At 33.8% G+C, this 24,708-nt stretch overlaps 1 protein-coding gene across 1 annotated transcript in view; it reads right to left on the reverse strand.

Annotated features, from left to right (window-relative positions):
* Positions 1-23,916, reverse strand: part of LOC144441426 (voltage-dependent calcium channel subunit alpha-2/delta-1-like) — a 158,146-nt gene extending 134,230 nt beyond the window's left edge. The window contains exons 1-2 of the mRNA XM_078131033.1: positions 23,831-23,916; positions 22,087-22,168 (exon numbers count right to left, since the gene is read on the reverse strand). Of these exons, the coding sequence (XP_077987159.1) occupies positions 22,087-22,168; positions 23,831-23,910 (162 nt within the window). The 5' untranslated portion in view covers positions 23,911-23,916. The remainder of the gene's footprint in view (positions 1-22,086; positions 22,169-23,830) is intronic.
* Between the last annotated feature and the right edge of the window lie 792 nt (positions 23,917-24,708).

The following is a 24,708-nucleotide window of genomic DNA, read 5'->3' on the forward strand; positions in this document are numbered from 1 at the left end:
ACATAAACACATCAACTCACTGGGACAATTTACACGCATCAATCATCAAGCAGAATATGAAGCAGGTTTCAATTAGTGTTTCTTGGCAATCGCATGAAATTTATGTAATATAAATAATGAAATTACTCTGAAGAACCATAAGTTTATTAAAATGCTCATCATTTCCTGGAGTGGTGTTCCCCTTTAGTACTGTCACATAACACTGATCCACATGCAATTACGGCAAATATGGCTTTGACAGACTACAACATCACATGTCATTTCAGTTCAAACCGATAGCTACAAACTGAATATATTCACAACTCTTAACTTTAATAAATTCATTAAATGTCACACTTTGTCAAATGTAATATTCATTCATGAATAATACAAACATCTACAGCACACATTATCCAGAAATTGATAATATATATAGGACTTGTGAAACTGGATAAGATTCAAGAAGGTGCTTTCGGAATGTTGGCTGCTTCAGGTTAAACAGGATAATACATGTATACCTTCACTGAAAATGTCTCCCAGATTGAAATGACATGTAGATGTTTGTGTCGATCAAATCTGGTGCATCATGTGGTCATGTCAAATACAGTCAACGTATGTATATGACGTGGTGTGCATCAAGCAGAAATCTAAAGGGCTGACATTTTAACCTGTCATAATCTGTTGGAAGTTGCTCTATGAATGATTCATGGCTTAATAACTTTTACGTTATATGTTTCATCCTGCTCACATGGACTGATGTATGTAAAAATGTTAACCTGTATGGTTCTAATCTGTACTGTGCAACTGAATGTCACAGCAGTATAGTTGATAATCTTCATATTTCAAGACATCATTACTCAAAAATGTTTTTTTGCAAATGTTTTTCGGTACCCTGGAAACCTGAAGTAGAAATTCTTGTAAAATTTAAATGATAGTTTCATACATATTTGAGTACAGTGTTGGTGGGCCAAGTATGGCTCAATTCCTATGGGAAGCTAGCTAGAAATCAGAAACTTACAATCTTCTTGAAACACATGTACACAGTGTTCTCCTTGAGGGGTTTTAGCACAGATCTGCACCTAAGCTATCAACAATTTCCAACCTCCTTGATAGTTATATAGTCATTGTTCCTATTAATGCATTTTTTTTTCAAATGTTCCCGTAAGTTTCATAATTTTTGGTCAATGAGTTACAGTAAATGTAAGAACATAACACCTTCCTTTATAACCCTTCCAGTTATTGATAGGCTGTGGTAAATAAAAGCCAAACCTAACGAGTAAACTTTACTACACAAATCATTCATGAATACATCACACGTTTTAGTACCTTTAATTTATTCTCCTCCCTGCAGGAGGGTCACTCTTTAAAGCGAAGTACATAAAGGGAAATGTGTGAAACAAATATTAAACAGCATACATGTACCCGGTAGCTTTGCAAATTTTAAGGTAACTTTACAATTAAAAGTTAACTTCAGGAACTCAGGTAGATTTTACTTAAGCTCTATACCATTCTTAGGGACAGTCTGTGACAGTATGGGCTTTAATGTTTTCCAACCACTAAAATTGATAAACTGAAGTCTAACAACATGCATAGCGCTCACTAGAATTTTACTGTCATGTAAAAGTTTTATGATGAAAATCATTCAATTACCAATAATTTTGAACAAGACCATGCTTGGTCCCGAATTCTCTTTAATTTTGTTTTATTCAAACACCTCTAGCAAACTGAACATTTATTTTGCTTATTCAAGTTTTAGTGTTAATTACAGTTGGTTTTGAACACACTGACTTCAGAAAAAGGGTCCTTGGTCACAGGTCTTTGTAGTGTAGTGGGTTCCATCCTATAATTTTTTAATAAAGCAATATTAAAGCTGCACTCTTATCAATATTTTCTGGAAAGAACATGTTTTTATTCATAAGTTAACAATTTCATTGCTTCATATCACTAAATACACATCCATGGTTTGTGCAGCACATCACACTGGTATATATATCAAGGAGTTCACAACATTATTGGGAGGACACCATTAACATTGTATTATCATGAATACCATGAAATGTCATATTTTGCTATATGAGTTGTATCATAATACAAAATCTCACATTTTGATACTTACCTGTACATAATACTAGAATGCAAATAATTCTATCACCATATTATTCAAAATATGCCCGACACACAGCAAGATGAAAAATGATAACTGACTCAAGACGGATGCTAATTCTGAAAATGATGGCTTCCTTTAAGGCTGGTTAACAATGCATTCACAGCACCCTTCAACTCAAATTAAACGCACCTACGACGACATAAACTCATAGCTATTAAATTCCACGTTCTACTTAATGGACTGATCCATGGGATCATATGGTATTGATAAAAAGAACGAGTCAAACTATTTGAGAAGATTTCCTCAATTTTGACAAATTAGGTGGCAATTTTCAATTGCCAGAATATTGGCAACGCTACTTGATAGTGGGGGGTGCTTGAGTGATATCAGTTTTGGAAAATAGACTCTGGTTAAAAGGCATGACTGATTGCTCTGCCTTTGAAGTGGAACTGCAGCATCTTGATGAATGTCAAAATGCAGCTTTGTAGATAACCTCTTCTTTATTTGACGAGATACTAAGCCGGGATCATTAATGACTTCTTTTTAGACTTATAAGATCCTGGCATTCTTTGACAGCTATTACATACTTTCCATCATTTTTTTTTCTACGGCACTGTCACTGGAATGGTTTAATGTATGAAATTTGATCCCTAAAACCAGATCAATAGAAGTGATATTCAGCTTTCTATGATTCAGCAAAAGATATGAAACCCTATCAGTAGTTAGTTAACATCCACCTAGCTCAATAAATACATCTTATACAGATACATGTATATACACAGTTACACATCTTGTCAGTGTTCACATGGAAACCGACTAAGCAGGTTTTTTTTTACCTCTGAATTACCCATACATTATTACTTGCATTTAACATTTTTTACCACCAAGTTACCCCATGCAGTTCCTTGCACCTTAATGTTTTTTTTGCCATTGTTTAACCCACATGCAGTCACTTGCATTTAATATTTTTTACCACTACAACGTAAGCCACACACAGTCACTTGTGTTTAATAATTTTAAATGCATTGGTCCTGCTCGGATTTGGATTAAAATTTAGGTACGGATAAGATGTCTGTTAGAGCCGTAAGAAAAGTGGATCCAGAACAAAAGGGTGATACGTTTGTAATCCTTATGGCTTCACTTATAAGATAACACTAATGCCTGAGAACCCTGGGATTGAAACCTTGGCCTATAAACATTGCATCATTGACTTTTCACAGAGCAAGCTCTACAGATTTTCCCTTAATTTTAATGCCAATATTTCATAATTCTAAAAGCCATTTTTCATTACTTACAGCGGAGATACATTTGAGATGTAAAATTATATAGCTCAGATTCTATTTTCAAAATATGTACATTTTGTATACAATACGCAAATATTGACATCTTATCATTTTTACTTCATTTTTTGTTAATTTATCCTCAAAATGTATTACTTTTCAATATGTCTTGTAGTTTAAATTATCAAATATTTCTTATTAGTAAAACTTAACAGTTGAGTGCCCACAACTATCTCATCAGTCTTATAATGCCATTCATTATACCACGCACGAGCCAAGTTTAGCAAAAAAATATGTGGAATGCATACTCTGGTCGGTCTACTTCACAACAATTCACGTCTATGTCACGACAACACATGTCTACGTCACTAGTTCTGCTTATATGAGTCAAAGCATTCAAAATGGCCATTACTTTAAGCGATTTTTCTTTGATATTACTGGTGCCGGTATAATTATGTTATTCGCCAATATTTTTCTTCATTCAGTCGGAAAATACTCGTGACCTAGGGGTTGTCACTATGAGTCGCTAGACAAGTAGTGACAAAGGCCCCTTAGGTCACTCATATTTTCCATGGATGAATGAAGAAAAATATTGGGGAATAACATCTAATACTATAGATCATCAAATAGTTTACAATGTATAATTATGCAAATGGCAATGTCATCAACACAGCGAGTGAATTCAAAGTTTTAGTACAACAAATATGTCATACGTGTACTGATGTGAAACAATATTTTCAAATTCAGTTTTGTACTTCTTTAATAGAATGTTTGCAACATTGGTCATTTGAGGACTCCATGAATATCCCACATCAAGTGACAATTTGATGGAATAACCCATATCAATGACCATTCGATGGGGATATCCGACTTTAAATGACCATATCTCACATTAAATGACCATTTGGTGGGGATACAATGTATCCCATATCAAATGACCATTTGATGGCAATATCCCACATCAAATGACCAACCTTGCAAATTTATATTCACAATGAATTGTTAAAAACCACCTTTGAAAAATCTTGTTTTACATTTAATAGTAGACATACATCATACTGTTATTCAGTTGTATTGCTTTTAGAAGCATAACAAACCAGTCAACCTGAAAATGTCATTCATACCATGTAATTAGTGAATTACTTTCCAATTTCTTAGCACCATGTATATGGAATAATTAATACATATATAATTCAAGGGAAGAAATAATTAGCTAATGACGTACGAATATCCAGAGTGGTTTAGAACTCACAGGCTTACTACTCTTGAAATGGGTCAAAATTAACCCATATTTTTCCAGTCAACTAAAAAGAATTCAAACACATCTCCATTTTTTGAGCCAATCAAATCTCTTCCATTGAAAGACATTTCCATTCTCCAGCCAATCAAATATCTTATATAACAAAAATTTTAATAACCCTCCATTTCCAGCCAATCAAATATCTTACACTGCAAAAATTTTTAAACAACCCTCCATATTTTCCAGCCAATCAAATATCTTATACAGCAAAAATGTAAATAACCCTCCATTTTCCAGCCAATCAAATATTTTATACTGCAAAAAGTCAAACTTGGTACTATTTTCAAGCCAATCAAATAACTATTACTGAAATAATTCATATCACAGTCCATTTCAAGCGAATACAATCTTGTTTTCTGGTCAAAATCTATGATATAGACTAGTTTAAAACAGATCTCTTGTTATGAAAAGTTCTTAATATTATTTCACTTTAAAGCTGCACAAGCTGTAACTGAAGTGTTATTTCTTTGATTGTGCAATATATTGTATGAATCAACAATATATTCACTGAAAGTTGTCAAAATACCAATAATTAGACATTGTACATGTTAATCAGCAGTCAAGTTTATCCATAAGTAGTACAGTAACAGGTTGAAATCATGATCACCGTTGAGGGCGCTGATTTTAGGGTGTGGACCTAAAAATCAATCTGGTTGGATTTATTGTACCATATTATGTATACTGCTACATGTACACAAATATGTTTATCCACATATGATTCAATACTGTGTACGGAGTAAATCATTACATGTATATCGTATAAAAAAGTTTCAGTTCCAGTCGCAGCTAGTGCAGCTTTAAGGAATGTTGGTCAAACAGTTTTGACATTATATTTCCCATGGCTACATTTGAAATAGTAAGTGACTCCCTTGTACTGTAAGAATAATTCCACTGTTATCACTTCAAATTATTGATAATTGCTGCTTGATTGCCCACCTATAGAAGGACATAATATACACCATAGATCGCTTTAACTTGTCTGGCATTGAAGTCGTAAATGCACAAATAACCTGGCATTACAGTTCATTATGTCGACGATACAACCAATATCAGGTTTAACAAACTAATGGTTTGCTCATTGCAAACAACAATCAGGTGATTTGGAAAAAAAATGGAATATATTCTACCACCGAGATAAAAGCCTTCTGCACAAACATGACATATGTAATCATGACTACAGGCGCAGTAAAATATGTCCAATATATTGAAGTCAATGAAAATGGTAAAAATGGTCTCAAATTGATGCAATAATGGACTGGCAAATGTTTAGGAGCAAATAGCTCCTATCAATAGCATACCACTTGATGAGGTGAGCCAATCCATGCTTAAGTAATATGATTATTGTATCTTTCTACTTTTAGGTCGTTTAACTTTTTTTACTGAGTTCTAGCCCTTACAGCTTTCCACATTTCCTGTTAAGCGTACACACATAACTATATTGTATCAAATGGATATACTTTACACCATGTCGTACAAGAGTAGAGAAAGGTAAAAGTGCTTCATGTATCACATAGATTTGTGTTAGAAACAAATACAAAATAGCACTAATGACGTTGGCGACAAACTGAACATATTTTATACATAGATACAAAAGTAGCATAAATGATGTGGAGGTACAACTAAACATGATACTTGATTTCATTTATAGTAAAGAGTACATGCTATGTTTGTAGTCCAAATTGCATATGACAACATTGATGGGCTTCATCTTGCTTTTGACAACTTTGTCATCTAGAAAATCCTATGAACATCATTACCAACAGTCAAACCTGTTTGCTCTAGTATTTTGTGAGTTCAAAGATTTATATTAAAAACAAAAAATTACATTCTTTTTTCCCTTAATTTCTATTTCCATCTTTGTGAATCTGACTGGAGGTTCCCAAAGACTGTCTTTGCTTGTATTCGAAAGTGTCACCTCACAAAAATTCGAGTCTACGCTAATATTTGTGACTCTTACTAGAGGTTCGAGGAGATCATCTACATGATCTAAGCTTGTATTTGTGAGTCTACCTGGAGGTTCACAGTCCCTCTAAGCTAAAATATTTGTGAGTCTACCTCTAAGCTAAAATCCACTGAGGTAAAATTTTGTGTGTCTAAACAGAACTTTACAAAGACCCTCTAAGCTAGTACTTATGAGTCATACCAGAACTTTACTAAGACCCTCTAAGCTAACATTCGTGAATCTCACAAGAACTTTCCTAAGACAATCTATGTTAGTATTTGTGAGTCTTACCAGAACATTACAAAGACCCCCTTACTCGCCAACATTTGTCAGAATTTTACAAAGACCCTCTAAGCTACTACTATTTGTCAGCCATACTGGAAGGTCATATATAGTCACTCAAACAGACCATTAGGTTTTGTCATTCAACTCTCATCAATCATACAAAAACTATGAATAATTTGCTACATAATATTGCAAATTGGTGGATGAAAATTGACTAAAAAGAATGACATAATGATAATGACAGGGTATGAAGGACATTCTAACACAAGGTAAACATACAATTCAGAATACCCGATGGTGACAACTGAGAAGTAAATATTGTTGACACAATTCTTATCTATACAATTTACATTGTTGATTTTTCAAATCATCTTCTTTTCTTTCCATCAGTATAGCATACTTACTGGTACCATAATAAGTACATGTACAATATCACATTTTCAGTATAATTTACCATATACTGATATCAATCCATGTGTCAGTTATTGTCACTTAATGAGCTTAATTAAGTTAATAACAAGTCATTTTCTTTCTAATGACCTGAAACTCCTAATTTATTTTTTTCCATTTATGAATAATTATTTTAGAGTTCCTGTGTAATTGTTATTTGTACATTCCTGAAATTTGTTTAGAGTGGATAGCACAGGAAATTATGTTCTGCATATTGGATGTTTTGCATATTAATTGGCTGAAATTATGATGACATCACAGTTACTCTCAAGGCTTGAAATTAACATTTTGGTTTAGTAGTCCAAGTAGGCTACCAATTTCAGAAAGTAGTAGTGCCCAAGGATGGTGACCAATAGTCCTACATCTCTGAACTGAAAACAGAGTTCCTATATTGGAAATATGAGTGTTATTAAAATACTTTCATGTCTGTAAATCATCCATCCTTTACATCATCATATAATCAGTGGTAGCCTGAGTGGGCTACCACCTACAAATTATGGTAGCTGCATGACAAGAATTGGTAGTGTATGGACACAGGACTACAGCTAATTTCGAGCCCTGACCTTTTACTACATGTAATCTCTTTGTCTTGATCACATACATACAAAGAGTGTCCAAATAAAGAAATCATAGTCAATGTGATGTCATGACCAGAGGCTTTCCCATAAACCCTAGCAGGAAAAAATGACCAAACGCATGTCAAGAGCAATAGGGCATCTTTACAAGATTTCAAAGATATGCAAGTTATTTAAGGTGCTATTTTATCACCCAAAATCAAAATGTAAATATTTGATAACAGAAGTGGGACAACAAGTACTAAAGGTAGAAATAACCCTAACTGGACTTTTCCTTTCAGTTGGTAGCAGTAAGCAATATAATACAAGTGTACTAAAGGTAGGAATAAGTCTGACTGGACTTTTCCTTTCCGGTGATACCAATAATCAGTCAATACGAGGATACTATTGAAAGGTAGAAGTAAGTCTGGTTGGACTTTTCCTTTAAATTGATACCAGTGCTCAATACAAGCATACTAAAGGTAGAATGATAAGTCTGACTGGACTTTTCCTTTAAAACATATCCTAGTAGCAGCTACCTGATATGGGCTGATTACAAAATAATTTCAAACAAGAAGACTCTACTACATTGCCACAAGTAAATTGTGTGAACAATATATAAATGAAGAATCCTGGCAAAAACCTCATGTTGTCAATATCTTCCAAGAAAATGTAGAATAAGTGTTCTCAATCACCAGTAACACAACAGAAAACAACTGCCACCTGCTAGTGATGATGATTTAATTAGAAATTAATAAAATTGATTAATAACTATAACTAGACAAGAGGTATTTGTTGGTCCAACTATGGGCAGGTGGTTCCTACATGTACAGGAAATGTACACTATGTATTTTATATACCACGACACCAGTGACCCAAAAAGTCAATTCAGACACTACTATCGCACTGTTGCGTTTCAAAATGGCAGTTTCAGTTGCCATGGTGATTTGAATGACTAAGATGCTGCATTCATTCAGGGTGACACTTGACTCTCACAGGAATTCCTTTCTGTGTGGGATAGTCATTTCGTCATGCTATCATCAAGGTTTTTTTTTCAGATATTTCATTTGCCTGTCGTTTACTCATATTTGTAGACAGCTCATGACGTCCCTCTGACCTCATTAATTATTAATTCATTAATAGAACACGGGAGATTAATTTTTACGTATAGCTTTCTAAGACTATATGAGCCCCACGCTCCAATTAACACACCCGCAGTTATAGGATCGTCCATTCCTATGGTACTACCCAGAACTTTGTACTGCATTCCTTTATCTATATGAATAATAATACAGTTGCATATACTGTTCTTCAGACTCAGAGCTTCATCAAAATAATAAAAGCGCCAATGGTGTTGTAGCACAACTGTTGACAGCACACTTTATTTTTTTGTAATGATTATGGAGTCTTCATGCTAGACATATTTGCATACATTCTTTGAAGATTTAGTCCCATGCCTTTCCATCCATGGTCTTATATCTGCAATATATGCCATCATTTAATGTTACTATGGGTGTGGTCTTGTTGCTAGGCATATCTACATCCAATTTTGCAATGCTCATTCCTAAATACCTTCCCATCACCAGTGTTATTTTGGCATTATGTGTCATTGTTTACCAGTTGCTATGGGTGTGGTCTTGTTGCTAAGGACATTTACATATTTTAAAATAATGTTAATTCAATTGTATACCCATCCCTGTTGTTATAATTGTTAAAAAACCTATCATATGAATGTTGCACACACACACACACACACACACACACACACACACACACACACACACACACAGACACTGCACCATGCCTATAGCACTACTGAACCACAGTTGTGCTAAAATCAATCTCTCTTTCTATCTCACACACATACTCTCACTCACATCCTTGCTCTTTCGCTTCTTTCTGTTTCTCTCCCTCCTCCCTCTCTTTCCCTATCTTTCTCTCTCCCTTCTTTCTTTTTCCCCCTCTCCTCCCCTCCCCCACCCCTCCCTCCTTCTCTCTCTCCACCCTCACTCCCTCCGTCTCTCGCCTCTATCTTTCTCTCTAACTTTCCCTATCCCTCTCTTTCCCTATCCCCCCCTTCCCTTTTTCCTCTCCCTCCCTCTCTCCTCCCTCCTTCTCCCTCCTCTCTCCTGTCTCCTTCTCTCCTCTCTCCTCTCCCTCCCTCCCTCCATCTCTCTCTATTACACTCACATGTTGACAATGTGACTGAAATTGCCAATAGCACTCAAAGCCTATCACTCACATTTCACATGTTAGGTTTCCTTGTACAGCAGTCTATATTGTTTTCAACAAACGAGTACCCTTAATGGAGTCACAATGCCGCAAGCAAGTGCCTACTCTGTACAGCTGTACCAATTTGGAAATGCAGCAGCTATTGTGATAGACACGATTTCCATCCAATCAACTACTCAGTCGTACTGCCTGACAGCCTAGGGTTCATAATTCACACCTTTCAAATATAAAACTCTTATCTTGATCTACACCTTTCTCAACAAGCAATGCACAAAGAAAATGATCATTTTCCTTCGGATGTTGTCTTCCTTCCATCATTGTATGATTTCTTTCTTGCTTTATGTATAAAATTTTTTACTATGTTTCAGATATCCTTCAACAAAAAGATCATATTCTTGAAGGATGCCTTAAATGCGGGTACATTGTATATTTCCAATTTTTTGGGGGGAAATGACTTTTTCATCACTGCCAGGTTTCTAGTTGACCTTTCTATGCCTGAACTATCAATATCGTACTCGCAAGAAATTTCATTGGTGAATCTGCCACAGTTATCTCCTTTGTATCATCAGCAAATATTCAAAAGTGAATCAATACTTCTTAATCTTTAGCTTCCGACAACACAGGAATAAAAGCAACAACTGTATCAGGAATAAATAAGACTATTTACATGGTGTACAAATAAAGAATAGGGAAGTTACATTGACCATCCCTGGAAATATCTCTCTGAAAACAAACATTTTTGCTGAATGGCTATTACACAAAGTCCAATATTTGTTTGCATCCGTACAAATCCAATCCCATATCACTACTATAATATCATGATCCATACCTTTCTCAACAAGCATCACTCAAAAATCACTTTCAGTTTCTATATATAGCCAAGATTGAGATTATATGGCAAGTGTAGTCCACGCAACATTGTTATAACCATGCAAACCAATCATCCTGTTTTTTTCCCTTTGGAGTATATCGCTTAGTGGAACCGTCATTGAATATATTTTTCACATGTATCAATAACTGTGTGTGGCAAGTAAGTTAAAATGTATCTCTCCATTGTGTTCACTAAAATGGTTCCCAACCTCCACACAAGGTTATTGTGTTTGGTAAACAGACCATGAGTGGAGATTTTATATCAACATTTGTTTTGACTTTAAGTATAAAATGTTATGACCTATAGTAATACAATGTTGCAATGACAGTCTCAACAAAGTACAGACTCAATAAGTCTACGCCTGGGCACGAACTGAGCGGCATTTTCAAATGGGAAATACTAAAGGTTGTTTCAATTATTTGCATGGACTACACTTTCCCTACAACCATGATCTAGGTTGTATATCATGGTATTCTGTCCATCTTCAGTGAAAGATTTTGGGTGTTTTATTTTTTTTTTTAAACGATCTCAAAATCTCAAACTTCTCAAATTTCAAAAGCCACAGAAAGGTTTTATACAATAATGGTGCATGCTAAACCAAGAAGTATTTTATCAATTTTTACATTGACCATTGATAAACTAGAATGTAACATATATATCCCTTCTTCATGTACCTCTAATTTCAAGCTTAAAAATCCACAAGAATATTCTAGAATGCTTAAACAGAGACTTTTTAATAACTCGTAAAATATGACCCACTATACTTCGTACAGGTATTCACTACATGGCAGATTTATACTGTACACCTAAACTAAGGCCTAAAAAATAATTGTTTGGTTGCAGTTACCCGACTCCACCTAGTTTTTCACTGCAAACCTTATATTTTTTTTACGTATTCAAGAAAAAAATAATAAAATTTTAAAAAATGGTGATGCCTCTTAGGGAATAGTGGCTGCAGAAACTGACATCAACTTAAAAAGAAATTATAAAACTGTTCTTCCAATCTGTATTGGCTGTACATCTGATAGGAAGAAATAAATAAGACAGAGACCATATGGAAAACAATGGAAAACCTGAACGAGACACTCACACATGAAAAAAAAATATAATAAAATAAAATAAAATAAAAAATCTACCTACCCCACCTATTCTAAAATTGAGTGTAATCAGAACCATGCAATTTGTTTTATTAGGCCTTATACAAAATGACTGTTTATTACAATTTCAAATACAAATTTCACAGAATGATGTGAAATCGTTACCTACAACTTTAGTGGGGACATTACATACAGCGTGTAGATGGAAAAATGTTCAAATGAAAGTGAACACATCAGAGATGTGCGTTTTGTATAAAAAAAAAAATCAAAAAAAAAAAAAAACGTGAAAACGTGAAAATGAAAACGTGATTGGTGGTGTGAGAAAATGCTTTGACTGAAATAAAAGGTGTATAAATTTATTAAAATGGCACAGGGCAAGTTTATACATTTTGGATCGTTATCGCCGTTATCGCTGCATATTTGACAGGTAACCATATTCTACTTACTGATGCATACTTATCCATCACTTCCAACTGACTGAACCCAAACTGGGTATTAAGATATGGCTTGGTATAATTCATCATGCACATACTAAATGTCATGAAAAACCTACTAGGCCATCAAGTATTCTAAGAAGACCAGAAATCAATTTGTTATTTCATAGAAAGCATGCATCAACATTAAATGGTCATATGAATGAAAATTGGCTATTTATCTGTGAACTTTACAATTGATAAAACAACTTTACTTTGTTTTTGGTTTTTTTACTTGGAAATACGAAAGGATAAAAATTGCAAAATATACAATAACAAACTTTTTACACACTTTTCAGTTTTTTACAATTTATTGAGTTACAAACATAGACTTGGTATATGTTCTTTTTACATTGTATTTCCAAGCAGAAAAGTATAGTAAGGTTGTTTTGTGAACTAAAAAACCAAAATAAATGTCTGTTTGTCATACATATGGATACTTTGATATTAGATTTCAAAAGTTTCTTAGAGGTTTTGAGTGGCAAGTTTATGAACTCACCTTGTACAACTTTAGACTGAAGAACAACAGAACAACTACTGTCTTATTTTTGAACAAAACAAACTTAATTCTAAGTCAGCAATTTCACACTGAAGACTAGTCTGGGGAACAGATTTAGCAAGGATAGTCAAAATGGCCGACATGATCAATGTTGTAATTTATACTAAGCCAAATTTAGATACAGCAGCAATAACTCATACATGTACTTTCCCCCAGATTTGTTCAATGGTGTGACAGTTGCGAGAGGTTAAAGAGAGTTTAAATTTGAACAAAACTATATGAAAATCCCGTCATAGAGATCATAACCCATACAATTTTACAAAGTGTATTTCTTATGGATGTTTTTTTTTTGCAAACAGACATCTCTGGTCCACCAAATTTATGCATTGCCAGTTTCTTGTATACCAACTTGAGTGAAAAATTAACCTACACAAATAATTTCCATGGTTATGATATTATAATTTTATACCAAATTTTGGACAAATAACACACTATTTTCAACATGTTCACTCTTTGCAAGTATGTATATCAACCCATGTTAGATACTGACAAGAAAATAAATCAATACAAGTCTCTGTTCATATAGTCTTCAGTAATTGGCATAGATTGACCCATTGTGACCTCAATTTGCATATATATTTCATGTTCTATTTTCCCTCGGGCACTATTCCCAGAGCAAGGAAGTCTTATCAGAGAATTTACTTTGACTATGAAAGGAACATATGTACCACAGAATGCGATAAGTTATAAATAAAACACTTATTGCCTGGCCTTATTCGGGCACTAGTAGAAATCATATTACCCCTCAGCTTAGCTTTCAGCATCAGGAAATAGTTGCTACATATATTTGCATATATATTTATTCATTTATATATATATTTGCATATATATATTACCTTGTGGATCAGTGCCATCATAGCCAGGTAATAAGTGTATATTAGAATTTATCCTACTGTCAACTTTAACATTACCATTACATCATTTGTGAAGTAGAGACTATAATAAGATTTTCCTTTAGAGATTTAAATATGATTACAAATTCTCAATATGCCATAAAGGGCACACGACAACTAAAGTGTCTTATTTTACCATGTCTTAGTGATGTCATTGATTTACAAGAAGTCAAGGGTCACCAACTCGTAGGGCAGGATATCTTGAATGACAGTAATATAAAAGCTATAAATCCAACTTCACTCTTTATTTGCAATGATGTATGCATATGTATGTACGTATACAAAAATGTACATGTATACACATGAGTGTCCGTGTACATCACTTGTCTGTGTATCTGTATGTGTGTTACTATATGTGTGGATTGTTGGGTGGGTAGGTAGGTTGTACACATGTATGTGTGTGCAGTATATGTTTGTGTCGATTTATATCAGCACTTAAACATGTTGTACAGTTGCTCTGTTGTTACATCATTTATATTGCTATTTAACAGTGTGCTCTTTGTTCAAGAGACCTAATGCAATAAAATGAATGAATATGTGTCTGTCTATGTCTGTGTGTCTGTGTGTGTGTCTGTCTCTGTATCTGTGTGTATGTGTATCTGTGTCTGCATATCTGTGTCTGTCTGTGTATGTCTGTGTGTATGTGTGTGTCTGTGTCTGTGTCTATGTGTCTGTGTGTCTGTGTCTGTGTGTATCTGTGTCTGCATCTGTGTCTGTATGTGTCTGTATGTGTGTGTCTGTGTGTGTTTCTCTGTGTGTGTGTGTGTGTGTGTGTGTGTGTGTGTGTGTGTGTGTGTGTGTGTGTGTGTGAAGAAAATCATATATTGTCTACCCTGTGTATTACACATCTGTTGTGATGATAGCAAATTCTTCATAGAAATAAATCAGGAGTACATGATAGATATGGTTTGTGCATCTTGTAAGATTTAAATTTTAACTCCAAAACATTGCTGTCTTCGTTGTAGATGAAGTTTAGACTTTCCCTTGGGTAAGCAGAAAGACACTTGAATGGTCCAATGTGAAATATTTGTAAAAGTGGAACATGTATAGTAACTAATCACACATCTATTTATAAAAATGAGATCTGTGACAGACAAATTCTTTTTAAAAAGTCCAGTCTAACTTACATCTGCCTTTCACACTCATACTGATTACTGCTATCAACATAAATATGATTTTGGGTGATAAGATAGTGCCCTAGTAACTTATTCAACTTTTGAAATTTTGTACAAAAACCCATCCTGCATTTGATATGTGTTCAGCCAGTTTGAGGATTTCCTGCAAGGGTTTATGGGAAAACATCTGTTGATGACTTCACCTTTACCACAATCTCTTTATCTTGATACTCTTTGTGTTTGTCAAAATTTGTCACATCAAAATTTGTAACACTTTGATACTGTCTTACTGCACATCCATCAAAATTCAAACTTCAAACAATAGCTGATTTGACTGATAGTCAGAAACCAGTACAGACCATGACACGAACTATAAATGTCAACTGAGGAATTTATACAGATTACAATAACAGATAATTATGATTAAGCTTGGGGGGGCTGAAAGAAAATCCATCATGTCAATTTTTGCTGTCACCCGCAACTGAAAACAGGTGGTGTGTAGGTGGTGTGTCACGATAGCCTCTTTATTTATACAATAATTCAGCACCAGACAGACAGGTCTGTACAATTAAAAAATACAAGGTACCTTGACTAAATACAAACCCAGCAGTGAACAGTCAGTTCTTTACAATTAGAACAAGGAATTCGCTTGAATAAAAACAATAACAAGTGTACATTATGTCTGCCCAAATGTTACAGCTGCGCGAATAAAACTAATGCCATGAACAAAACAATGAAAACCACATCTGTTAAATTGGCATGTAACTTTCATTGTGAAAAAGAGAAACACATGTTTCATGGACAAACAATAGTATGTGATGATGAAATATGGAAATTCCGAGAAGTTGAATTGATAGAGAACAAGTAGTTTAATCCCGGTCAAACTAGAACAAAAACTACAAATGAACTGGGCATAATATATTCACAAATGCCACAAACAAACTGGGCATATTCAAAAACGTCAAAAAAAAAACTAAGCACAATATATTCACAAATGCCACAAGCAAACTAGGCATAAAATACTCGCACACACCACCAATAACAAACTGGACATAATATATTCACACAAACCAATAACAAACTGGGCATAAAATATTCACAAACTGGGCATATAAATATGTTCCCAACCTCTTCAAATGAATCAAGAATAACATATCGATAAACACCTCAAACGAAGTGAAAATAATATAGTCAGGAAAACAATTATGATTATCACATTAATATGGTGACTGTGCTACACGGTTTTCATACTACCCAGTACAACATAAATGATTTATTATTTGGTAGAGTGTAATACACAATTACAAATGTACAACCCATGTGATGTCCATGTAGTTATACAATGTACTGCGATCTATTTCCATAATACAAATAAAACAGACCAAAAACTTCGAGAAAGCTGCAAACAATACTCTATATAGAATGTACAAACATCATGGTACCAGACAAATAGAATGTACAAAATGCCAATTACACATGAGCTCAATACTTGTCTTGGTGCCTTGGTCTTGCCGTTACTATCTCAGCGACTTGTCTTGGTGTTACTATCTCAGCGACTTGTCTTGGTGTTACTATCTCAGCGACTTGTCTTGATGTTACTATCTCAAGAAGCTCTCTACACCATGTTATTTATCTACTTTTATCTTTAAAAAATGACAAACACTGTGAAAATTATCAATTAAATGATATTTCAGTTGAAAATCAATTATTTTCATTTCATCTTCAGGCTTACCATTTTACGATATAAGAAATTATATATTTTGATCCCAAAGCCAAATCAACTACTTGTGAAAAGAACATACCGGTATATATTCAATTTCAATATCACAGTATTCTACATATTTACCTGAGGTAAGCCACAGACTTTTGTAATCAAAACTAAAATGAAGTACTAGATAGAACATATTAAAATCTCCTTCACATATCAAATTACTACTCAGGGTAATTCATATATCATATTTCTCTGAATTTGAATAATTTATTATTGCTTACATAAGAACTTTCTAGCATTTCTTCACCAGAATGGATACATTATAGGATTTCCACCAGTGTCCCCGATAAAGAACCCCCACCCCCCATAGTTACCAATGTTCCTTAGGTAATTCAAGATGAAATACTGTACCATACTGTTAATGTTCCATGGTAAATTATAGTTTAACTATGCCTGCTTTACTAATTTTCTCCTCACCCCTTCCCCCAACCCCATATACAATATACATGCTTTTTCCAATGTACCTAAGTAAAATATAGTTTAATTAACTATGCCAGCTTTACTAGATTTCTCCCTCTGTTAACATGGCCCTTTAGCAAAACACTACAGACATTTTAAGTACTTTGACAAAATACTTGAAGGGAGGATTAATCAGGATAAAGTAGTTTGGCTTTTTGGCTTGTAAAATAGTGACACTTTGGAATAAGTAAATACACGCACAAGTGGCATTCGGTGTGTCTCATTTGTAAAATAGTGACACTTTGGAATAAGTAAATACAAGCACAAGTGGCATTCGGTGTGTCTCATTCAATACTGACACATTTTTTTCTTCTCAAATTGACTACTTTATCACTGAAATTTGCCACTTTACAGAATGACAACACTGAATACTGTTCTTATGTCCTCCACAACTCATCCACACCATCACAATACATTATCACATGCTTTCATTATCACTATATATTGTGAATGTTTTAAATAATTAGTGTGAATTTTATCATTACATTTACAACTGTCTGGTTGATCAGTTATGACTTACTTACTTAGTCACAAAATAAGGTGATGAAACAATTTTGTCTTCAATATTGTACATTGTAACAGTAATAATGAAGAAAAAAATTCATGAATTTATCAAAATTTTGTAAATAAAAAAAAAAGTCACAGGGAAAAAGAAGTTCTATTGCACATTCTGAGTCAAAATTAGAGGTAAGTACTGATAGAAAAATGTGCAAATTTTGGGTTAAAAAAGAAACACAAATACATCAAAATTGTTATGCAAATTATGTGATATGCTGTTATAATCATGGTTAAAACACCATTTAACAATGATGGTGTAGAATTCAAACAAAGGTTTTAATTAGGTTACATTTAAACACTTGTTGAACACACACACACACACACTCACAGGACAGTATGTTAATTAGAGCATGGAGTATAGATTTCACATCAAAAATAAAAAGAAACACTTGACTGAACCAAGTAAGAAACAAGGCTATCTATTGCTCTAACCTTGAGTAACATATCATACATTCATACAGACCTCTCTGTCAAATAGACAGAAACACCGTCAAACATATCCAGTCAGTGTGACCAACATGCCCTTGAATATATTTGTACATCATTAACATAATATAAATACTATCTTCCATTCAAGCAATTAATGTTAATAGCTGATAAATAACACACATATTTCAGACATTGATAGCAGGGATTCTTACACCATGTCTCTTTCATGTTTTAACAACAGATCTAAGGAGAAGCTATAAATTTCTAATAAACAATTTATAATTAGCTTTTACTTCAATATCCATGAATGTCAATGGCACATATTTACATCTCATCACAATACTAGACTATTTTTAATCATAAAGAGTTTATTATTTGTGTAATAAAAATATGAAAACACATCCTTTGGGCTTTACAGTAGCAGCTATGTGTTTTCATACGCTTATTAAATTAGTAATTTCACTTACATCTTTATTACATAGAGCGAATTCTCACATTGTCTGCATTATATCAAACATGTTTACAGAGTAAATCTTCATTGCTGATAATAAAGAAATATACTAAACATGACTAGAGGTCATGTTTTTTACTTTTTACTCATTTCTCAGTGGGGTTGCTTTGCTTTCTGATGTCAAGCACAGACACTTTCTCACATCAGTCAGGCTGCACAATTGCTGACTTTATACTCAACATCACGTACGGAGTAGAAGGAAGACATCACACCAAAGCAATCAGAGATACTTAACAGCAGACTACCAACTGGGAACGCATCAATAAAAAATATTTCATACGGTTTTCTTTCCTTTTTCGTACAATTTTGTGTCTAAACTATGATCAAGTCTGTCATATGTACAATCAGACCAACTGATTAGCTCTGGGTTCTATTTTCTTTGAGCAATACTTTCAAATTGAATTCATACAACAATTTAAGGAATTATCACAGTGTGTCTTGCCTATATCAGACGACTTCATTATCAGTATACACAGCACAGGACAAGTCCTTCTATCAGACATACACATATATATATATGTATATATACGACTGTGTTATATTATTTCGTTAATGAGCCAATACACTGCAATATAGCCTGAGCTGACTAATGCGTGCGTGGAATCATTCTGCCATGCATTACACCTATTCAAACATAGCAGTTCCGGCAATACTTTCAAGCTTTTGACAACGTATTTCAATATTCAGCATCTCTCTTGAAACGGTGTTGGTTATATACTCTACATGGGAGACAGGATGTTCACTTTGAGAAACGTTATTACGGATCAAAAATATCTAAAAAGAAATTCACCGGTTTAATGGAAACAGTACAAGAGTGTAAATAGAAAATCAGCCTGACACTAAAGCTATTTGTGCACTAGTACCGTACACATATACTCATGCACACGCAATTATCCATTGTGTAATTTGTCACAGCATTTTCAGGGCTTGCTATTTTAGCTCTTGGGTTTTTCATTTAGCAATTTTCATTTAGCTTCTTTCATCATGGTGATTTCCTGTTTCAATATAAACCAATTTAGGATAGAGGAATTAACAGAAATGGAAATAACAGCAGAATGCCTAATATTGACCAATTAGTTAAGTTCACTCCCCACTATTTTTTATTTTTTTTTAAATCATCTGTAGAGTTAGTTTAGCTGTTGTGCTTTAGGGTGTTTATATCACCAACTGCAAATCTAACTGCTTTATAAAGGATATATGTTGCCAAATGAGAACCATTCACTTACGAGGCATATTTAGTTGAACTACATCTAGCATTTAACAATTAATACAAACATGGTGCAATGATACGTATACTGTGCATGTCAGTACAGGTTGTTGTCACACTATACTGCTACGAATACGCTACAAAAACCAGTCCTCAAGACTCCTGGGAAATTGACTCAATTAGTAATCCGTATTGCTGTTCACAGCTAGGAAATCTCACTGGTACCAAGCAAACTCAGTATTTAGATTCAACACGGTACAGCTAACATTCTCTCTCCTTCAACCATTCTATTTGTTACCACAGCCACCATCAATAGAGTGGGCTCTCTGCTAAAACTAAAAAAGAAGACCGTCCTTGCAGAAATATCAGAACTCGTCAATGTAAATGGGCTTTTTAAAAATTAAAATACTTGTCCAAATCAACTGACAGAGTCTTGCTTTGTGTTTTTGTGATTCAGCATAGAATAGGACATAGCGAGTACAAAGTTGAGTTTATTGAATAACTGCCAAGACTAATTGTGTGTCCACAATAGCTATCCATTAGGGCACAGATTGTTAACTAAAAAGGATATCTGAACCATTCACTTTGTACTCTCATACAATGTACAACATTCCATCAAATAAGGAATCACAGCTAATCGTACTATTTTTATCAATTCAGTGGTTTTTCTCAATTTGATTATTTTTTTTTTTTTTTGGTATCTCTTTTTTTGGAGGCAATGACTTTATAAATGCAATGACTTTTCAAAATTTAAAAATTCATTGTGGACTTATAATCCATCACTTGCCATATCTCAGAATAATACAAATGTTTCACCTTTGTATTAATGCCAAGTGAAATGAAAATCTAAATTTAGACAAACAAATACTAACCAAATAAATAATTACATAATGTTTATATATATATATATATATATATATATATATATATATATATATATATATATATATATATATATATATATATATATATATATATATATATATATATATATATATATATATATATATATATAAACATTATGTAATCATTTATGTATGATAGCTCTCCAAGGTGATCGAGCACTCTACTTGGCGAAAGAAGAATGAAATTATATGTATTATATATATATATATATATATATATATATATATATATATATATATATATAAAATTGCTCAAACCTACAATAATTTGATGACTAACTTTAATTGTATTAAAATGTTTTTAGTTACAATGTTGTCACAATTAAAACATCTGGTTATCACAATTAAGTTTACAAATGTAAAAAAATAATGGAGGCTGCCCTCTCTTTGACGCTGATGATTTCCCCAGATGAATGATAAAAGTACACTTGTTAAATTTTACGTGTTAATTAGGAAGAGCTGATAACACTATAACCTTTCATCTGATGATACAGAAGCTACTTTCACATGTAGAACATAAATCAAACAAAAGGCACTCGTTACAAAAAATGACGGCTATTTATCATTCCCTCATTACATAAATATATTGGCAGTAGTTGAGATGGGGCTACTTGGTATTTAATGATGTAGGAATGCACCCCGGGGACCAATTTCACTGAAAGTCAAAACTTCTTTAAAATCCCTCCAAACTTTGCAATATGAAAGCTTACTCCTTTCGAAATGATAAAATAAATTTGGGGTTTAGCATCCTGTTTTCAAGGAAATTGGCAAGCTGTTATTTTCCCCCATAAAAAAAGTTAGCATTGTATTCGGTGGCCATATTGGATTCTAAAATGACTTAATTTTGTTATCATTTTGACTTTTCTTTTTTAAAAAATGTACCTAGATCACTTTGAATTTGACCTGTTTCAAAAAAAAAGATGTGCCCATGATTTTTATTCTTGATTTTAACTGAGAATGCGTTTGACATTTCTTGAAGACATTAACAGCAATACTTTGATATTTCTACTTTTGAGGTGCATAATACAGTAATAGCATCCTATAGGTGAGATATAGGATGGTTGTACTTAAGATTACTGAGTGACAATGATATATATATATATACTTACTTGGGTGAGATAGTCAATCCCTGTCACATTGTCCAGTACTGTTGTCAGCCAGCTACCTATACCTCTGGACCATTCATTAACACTGTAAAATGTCACAGCAAAAATATCTTACTTCATATTATCAATATAAATATTACATGAGAAAGTATCGATGTATGGATATAATCCCTTGTCGATAAAGGGCAAGTCTGATTTTGCATACACTTTAACACAAATATTCAGGTTCAAGAAATGTCATGTGTCATCATTTTGCCATGGTTCAGAACTCGGCATCCACTGAGAGAGTAAAACACAAATTTTGACTTTCCTGTCAGAAAAATATTTCTTCTTGTGCATATAATTTGTTAACTTTTACAGAATAAATTTTTTTCGTAACGTTACTGCTTAAATATGAGAAAATAACATCACAACTGGTAAAATAGTGAGGTGTCTATAAATACACAATTTATACATTTATCTCAATATAATCAAATGTGCTGAAATTCAACAAAAAATTCGCTGGGAGACAAACAAACAAACAAACAGTTTTCAAGATGTTCAGTAAAATGGTTTTACACACACACACACACACACACACACACACACACACACACACACGCACGCACAGGCACACACACACACACACACACACACAAATATGTGAATTAGATATAGATTCTTCCCTTGGCTATACTTTAATGGACAAGTATGATGAGAATGAAGTAATAAAACATAGCATTTGCCTGGCTTGACATGACAGATACACATCAAGGTAATAGATAAAGTCCTGTGCACACGTTTTGAGATTTAACCCAACTAAGTGCAAAAAAGACAGTAAACATAACAGAATAACTGCAAGCATGTGTGGAAAGAGTAAATAAATTCAGTGACAAATGAATGAATGAATGAATGAATGAATGAATGAATGAATGAATGAATGAATGAATGAATGAATGAATGAATGAATGAATGAACGAACGAACAAATGAACAAACAAACGAATGGACAAACGAATGAATGAACGAACGAACGAATGAATGAATGAATGAATGAACAAATAAACAAATGAGAAAGAAAGGAAGAAAAAAGAATGAATGAAGGAATGAAGGAATGAACATACAGAATCGACAGAAACACAAAATGTATGAAATAATTTCACTGTCAATATGACTGTCTGTCATGGGTTCACTCGATATGAGAATGAACGGTGACATAACTTCCGGATACTATTATTCCTCCCGTACAAGTCATCATTCGGATAAATTCCACAATTCATAACCGCCCTTCGCCTATATCCACTCTCTTTTTTTGTAAATTGTATCGCCTGTACAAATGTTTTCACATTACTACTTGTAACTTGACATTTGATTTGGTTCACTTCTCGGTTTTCGAACTTATTAAAAGCTGGGGATTTAAAAGCTTATTTGTAAACGAGAAGCAGTAACACTGCACAAATACAGATATGCGACACTATTCCTGCCTCTGTCAGCCTCTGAAACTTTGAGGGAACTGGAGAACATGTTGAGCCTAGGCAAATATCACAGATTCCTTCTGAATACTTAACTTCGCTGTGCACGATATGTACTCGATGAATATTGTTCAGCGTAAAGAACTATCGCGTATCGCAACAAACTCCGCTACCAATGGTTTCATGTCCAGTCCTTAAACACACAGTCAATACATCCATGTTTCGCAAACCTGCACTCAACTCGCAAAAAAAATTAACAATGTATTTCCTTTCTCTGTCTACAGATCTTCCACTTACACTGCAAGCGATGGATGTTCCTGTGCCTTTACATTCACAAGCAGCAGAAGCAACAGCGAACATGTTGACAACTTCGCCATCTTGAAATTCCAGCTGCAAATCACCAACAGCCTCGCTCTCACCAACGGCACTGCTTTTGCCTCACTTTCAATTTCCGGCTACTGAATTACGCATTTAACTTTTTCTCATAGTGTTACCAGCACAGTGCACGGAATCTATGATAGCGTTAAAATTACGATCAATTACATACGCTACCACTTGATTACATCGAGTAAAAGAAATTGATTCCATTCAAAAATAATAATAATGCTTGGGGCTTTATTTCACCGGTGAATTGGTGCACACCGTAGCCTTTCCTTCATCACTGCCTTCAATGGTCCATAGCAGCAAACAGTGAACAAATACAAACTGTAATTATACAAATAGATAATAATCGAAGGAATCTTTGAACAAAACTGGCAATGGATATATATTATATAGTAGATATGGCCTAGAGGAGTTGTCACGAATCTGTTTTCATGGGGGTTTCTTAAAGTATGGCTGGCAAAATAGTATTGATTACGCAGACAGAGAAAGATGTGATTTCATATAAAGAGATCTATATACAAAATTGTCTGATGTTGTCCCTGTTTTTCGCACATTGTTGTGTCAATTTTTTGGCAGTCAATAAATATGTTGTGCGAATACTAGAACTGTACATATGATTGTACACTCTTCACGCTCTCTCTCTCTCTCTCTCTCTCTCTCTCTCTCTCTCTCTCTCTCTCTCTCTCTCTCTCTCTCTCTCTCTCTCTCTCTCTCTCTCTCTCAGTTCACATCCGAAGCTTCATGAATTATGAAATATTACACTCTGATCAATAAAAGTTATATTTTTATTA

The sequence above is a fragment of the Glandiceps talaboti genome, chromosome 1 (genome assembly GCF_964340395.1).
Source record: "Glandiceps talaboti chromosome 1, keGlaTala1.1, whole genome shotgun sequence".
Lineage (NCBI taxonomy): Eukaryota > Metazoa > Hemichordata > Enteropneusta > Spengelidae > Glandiceps > Glandiceps talaboti.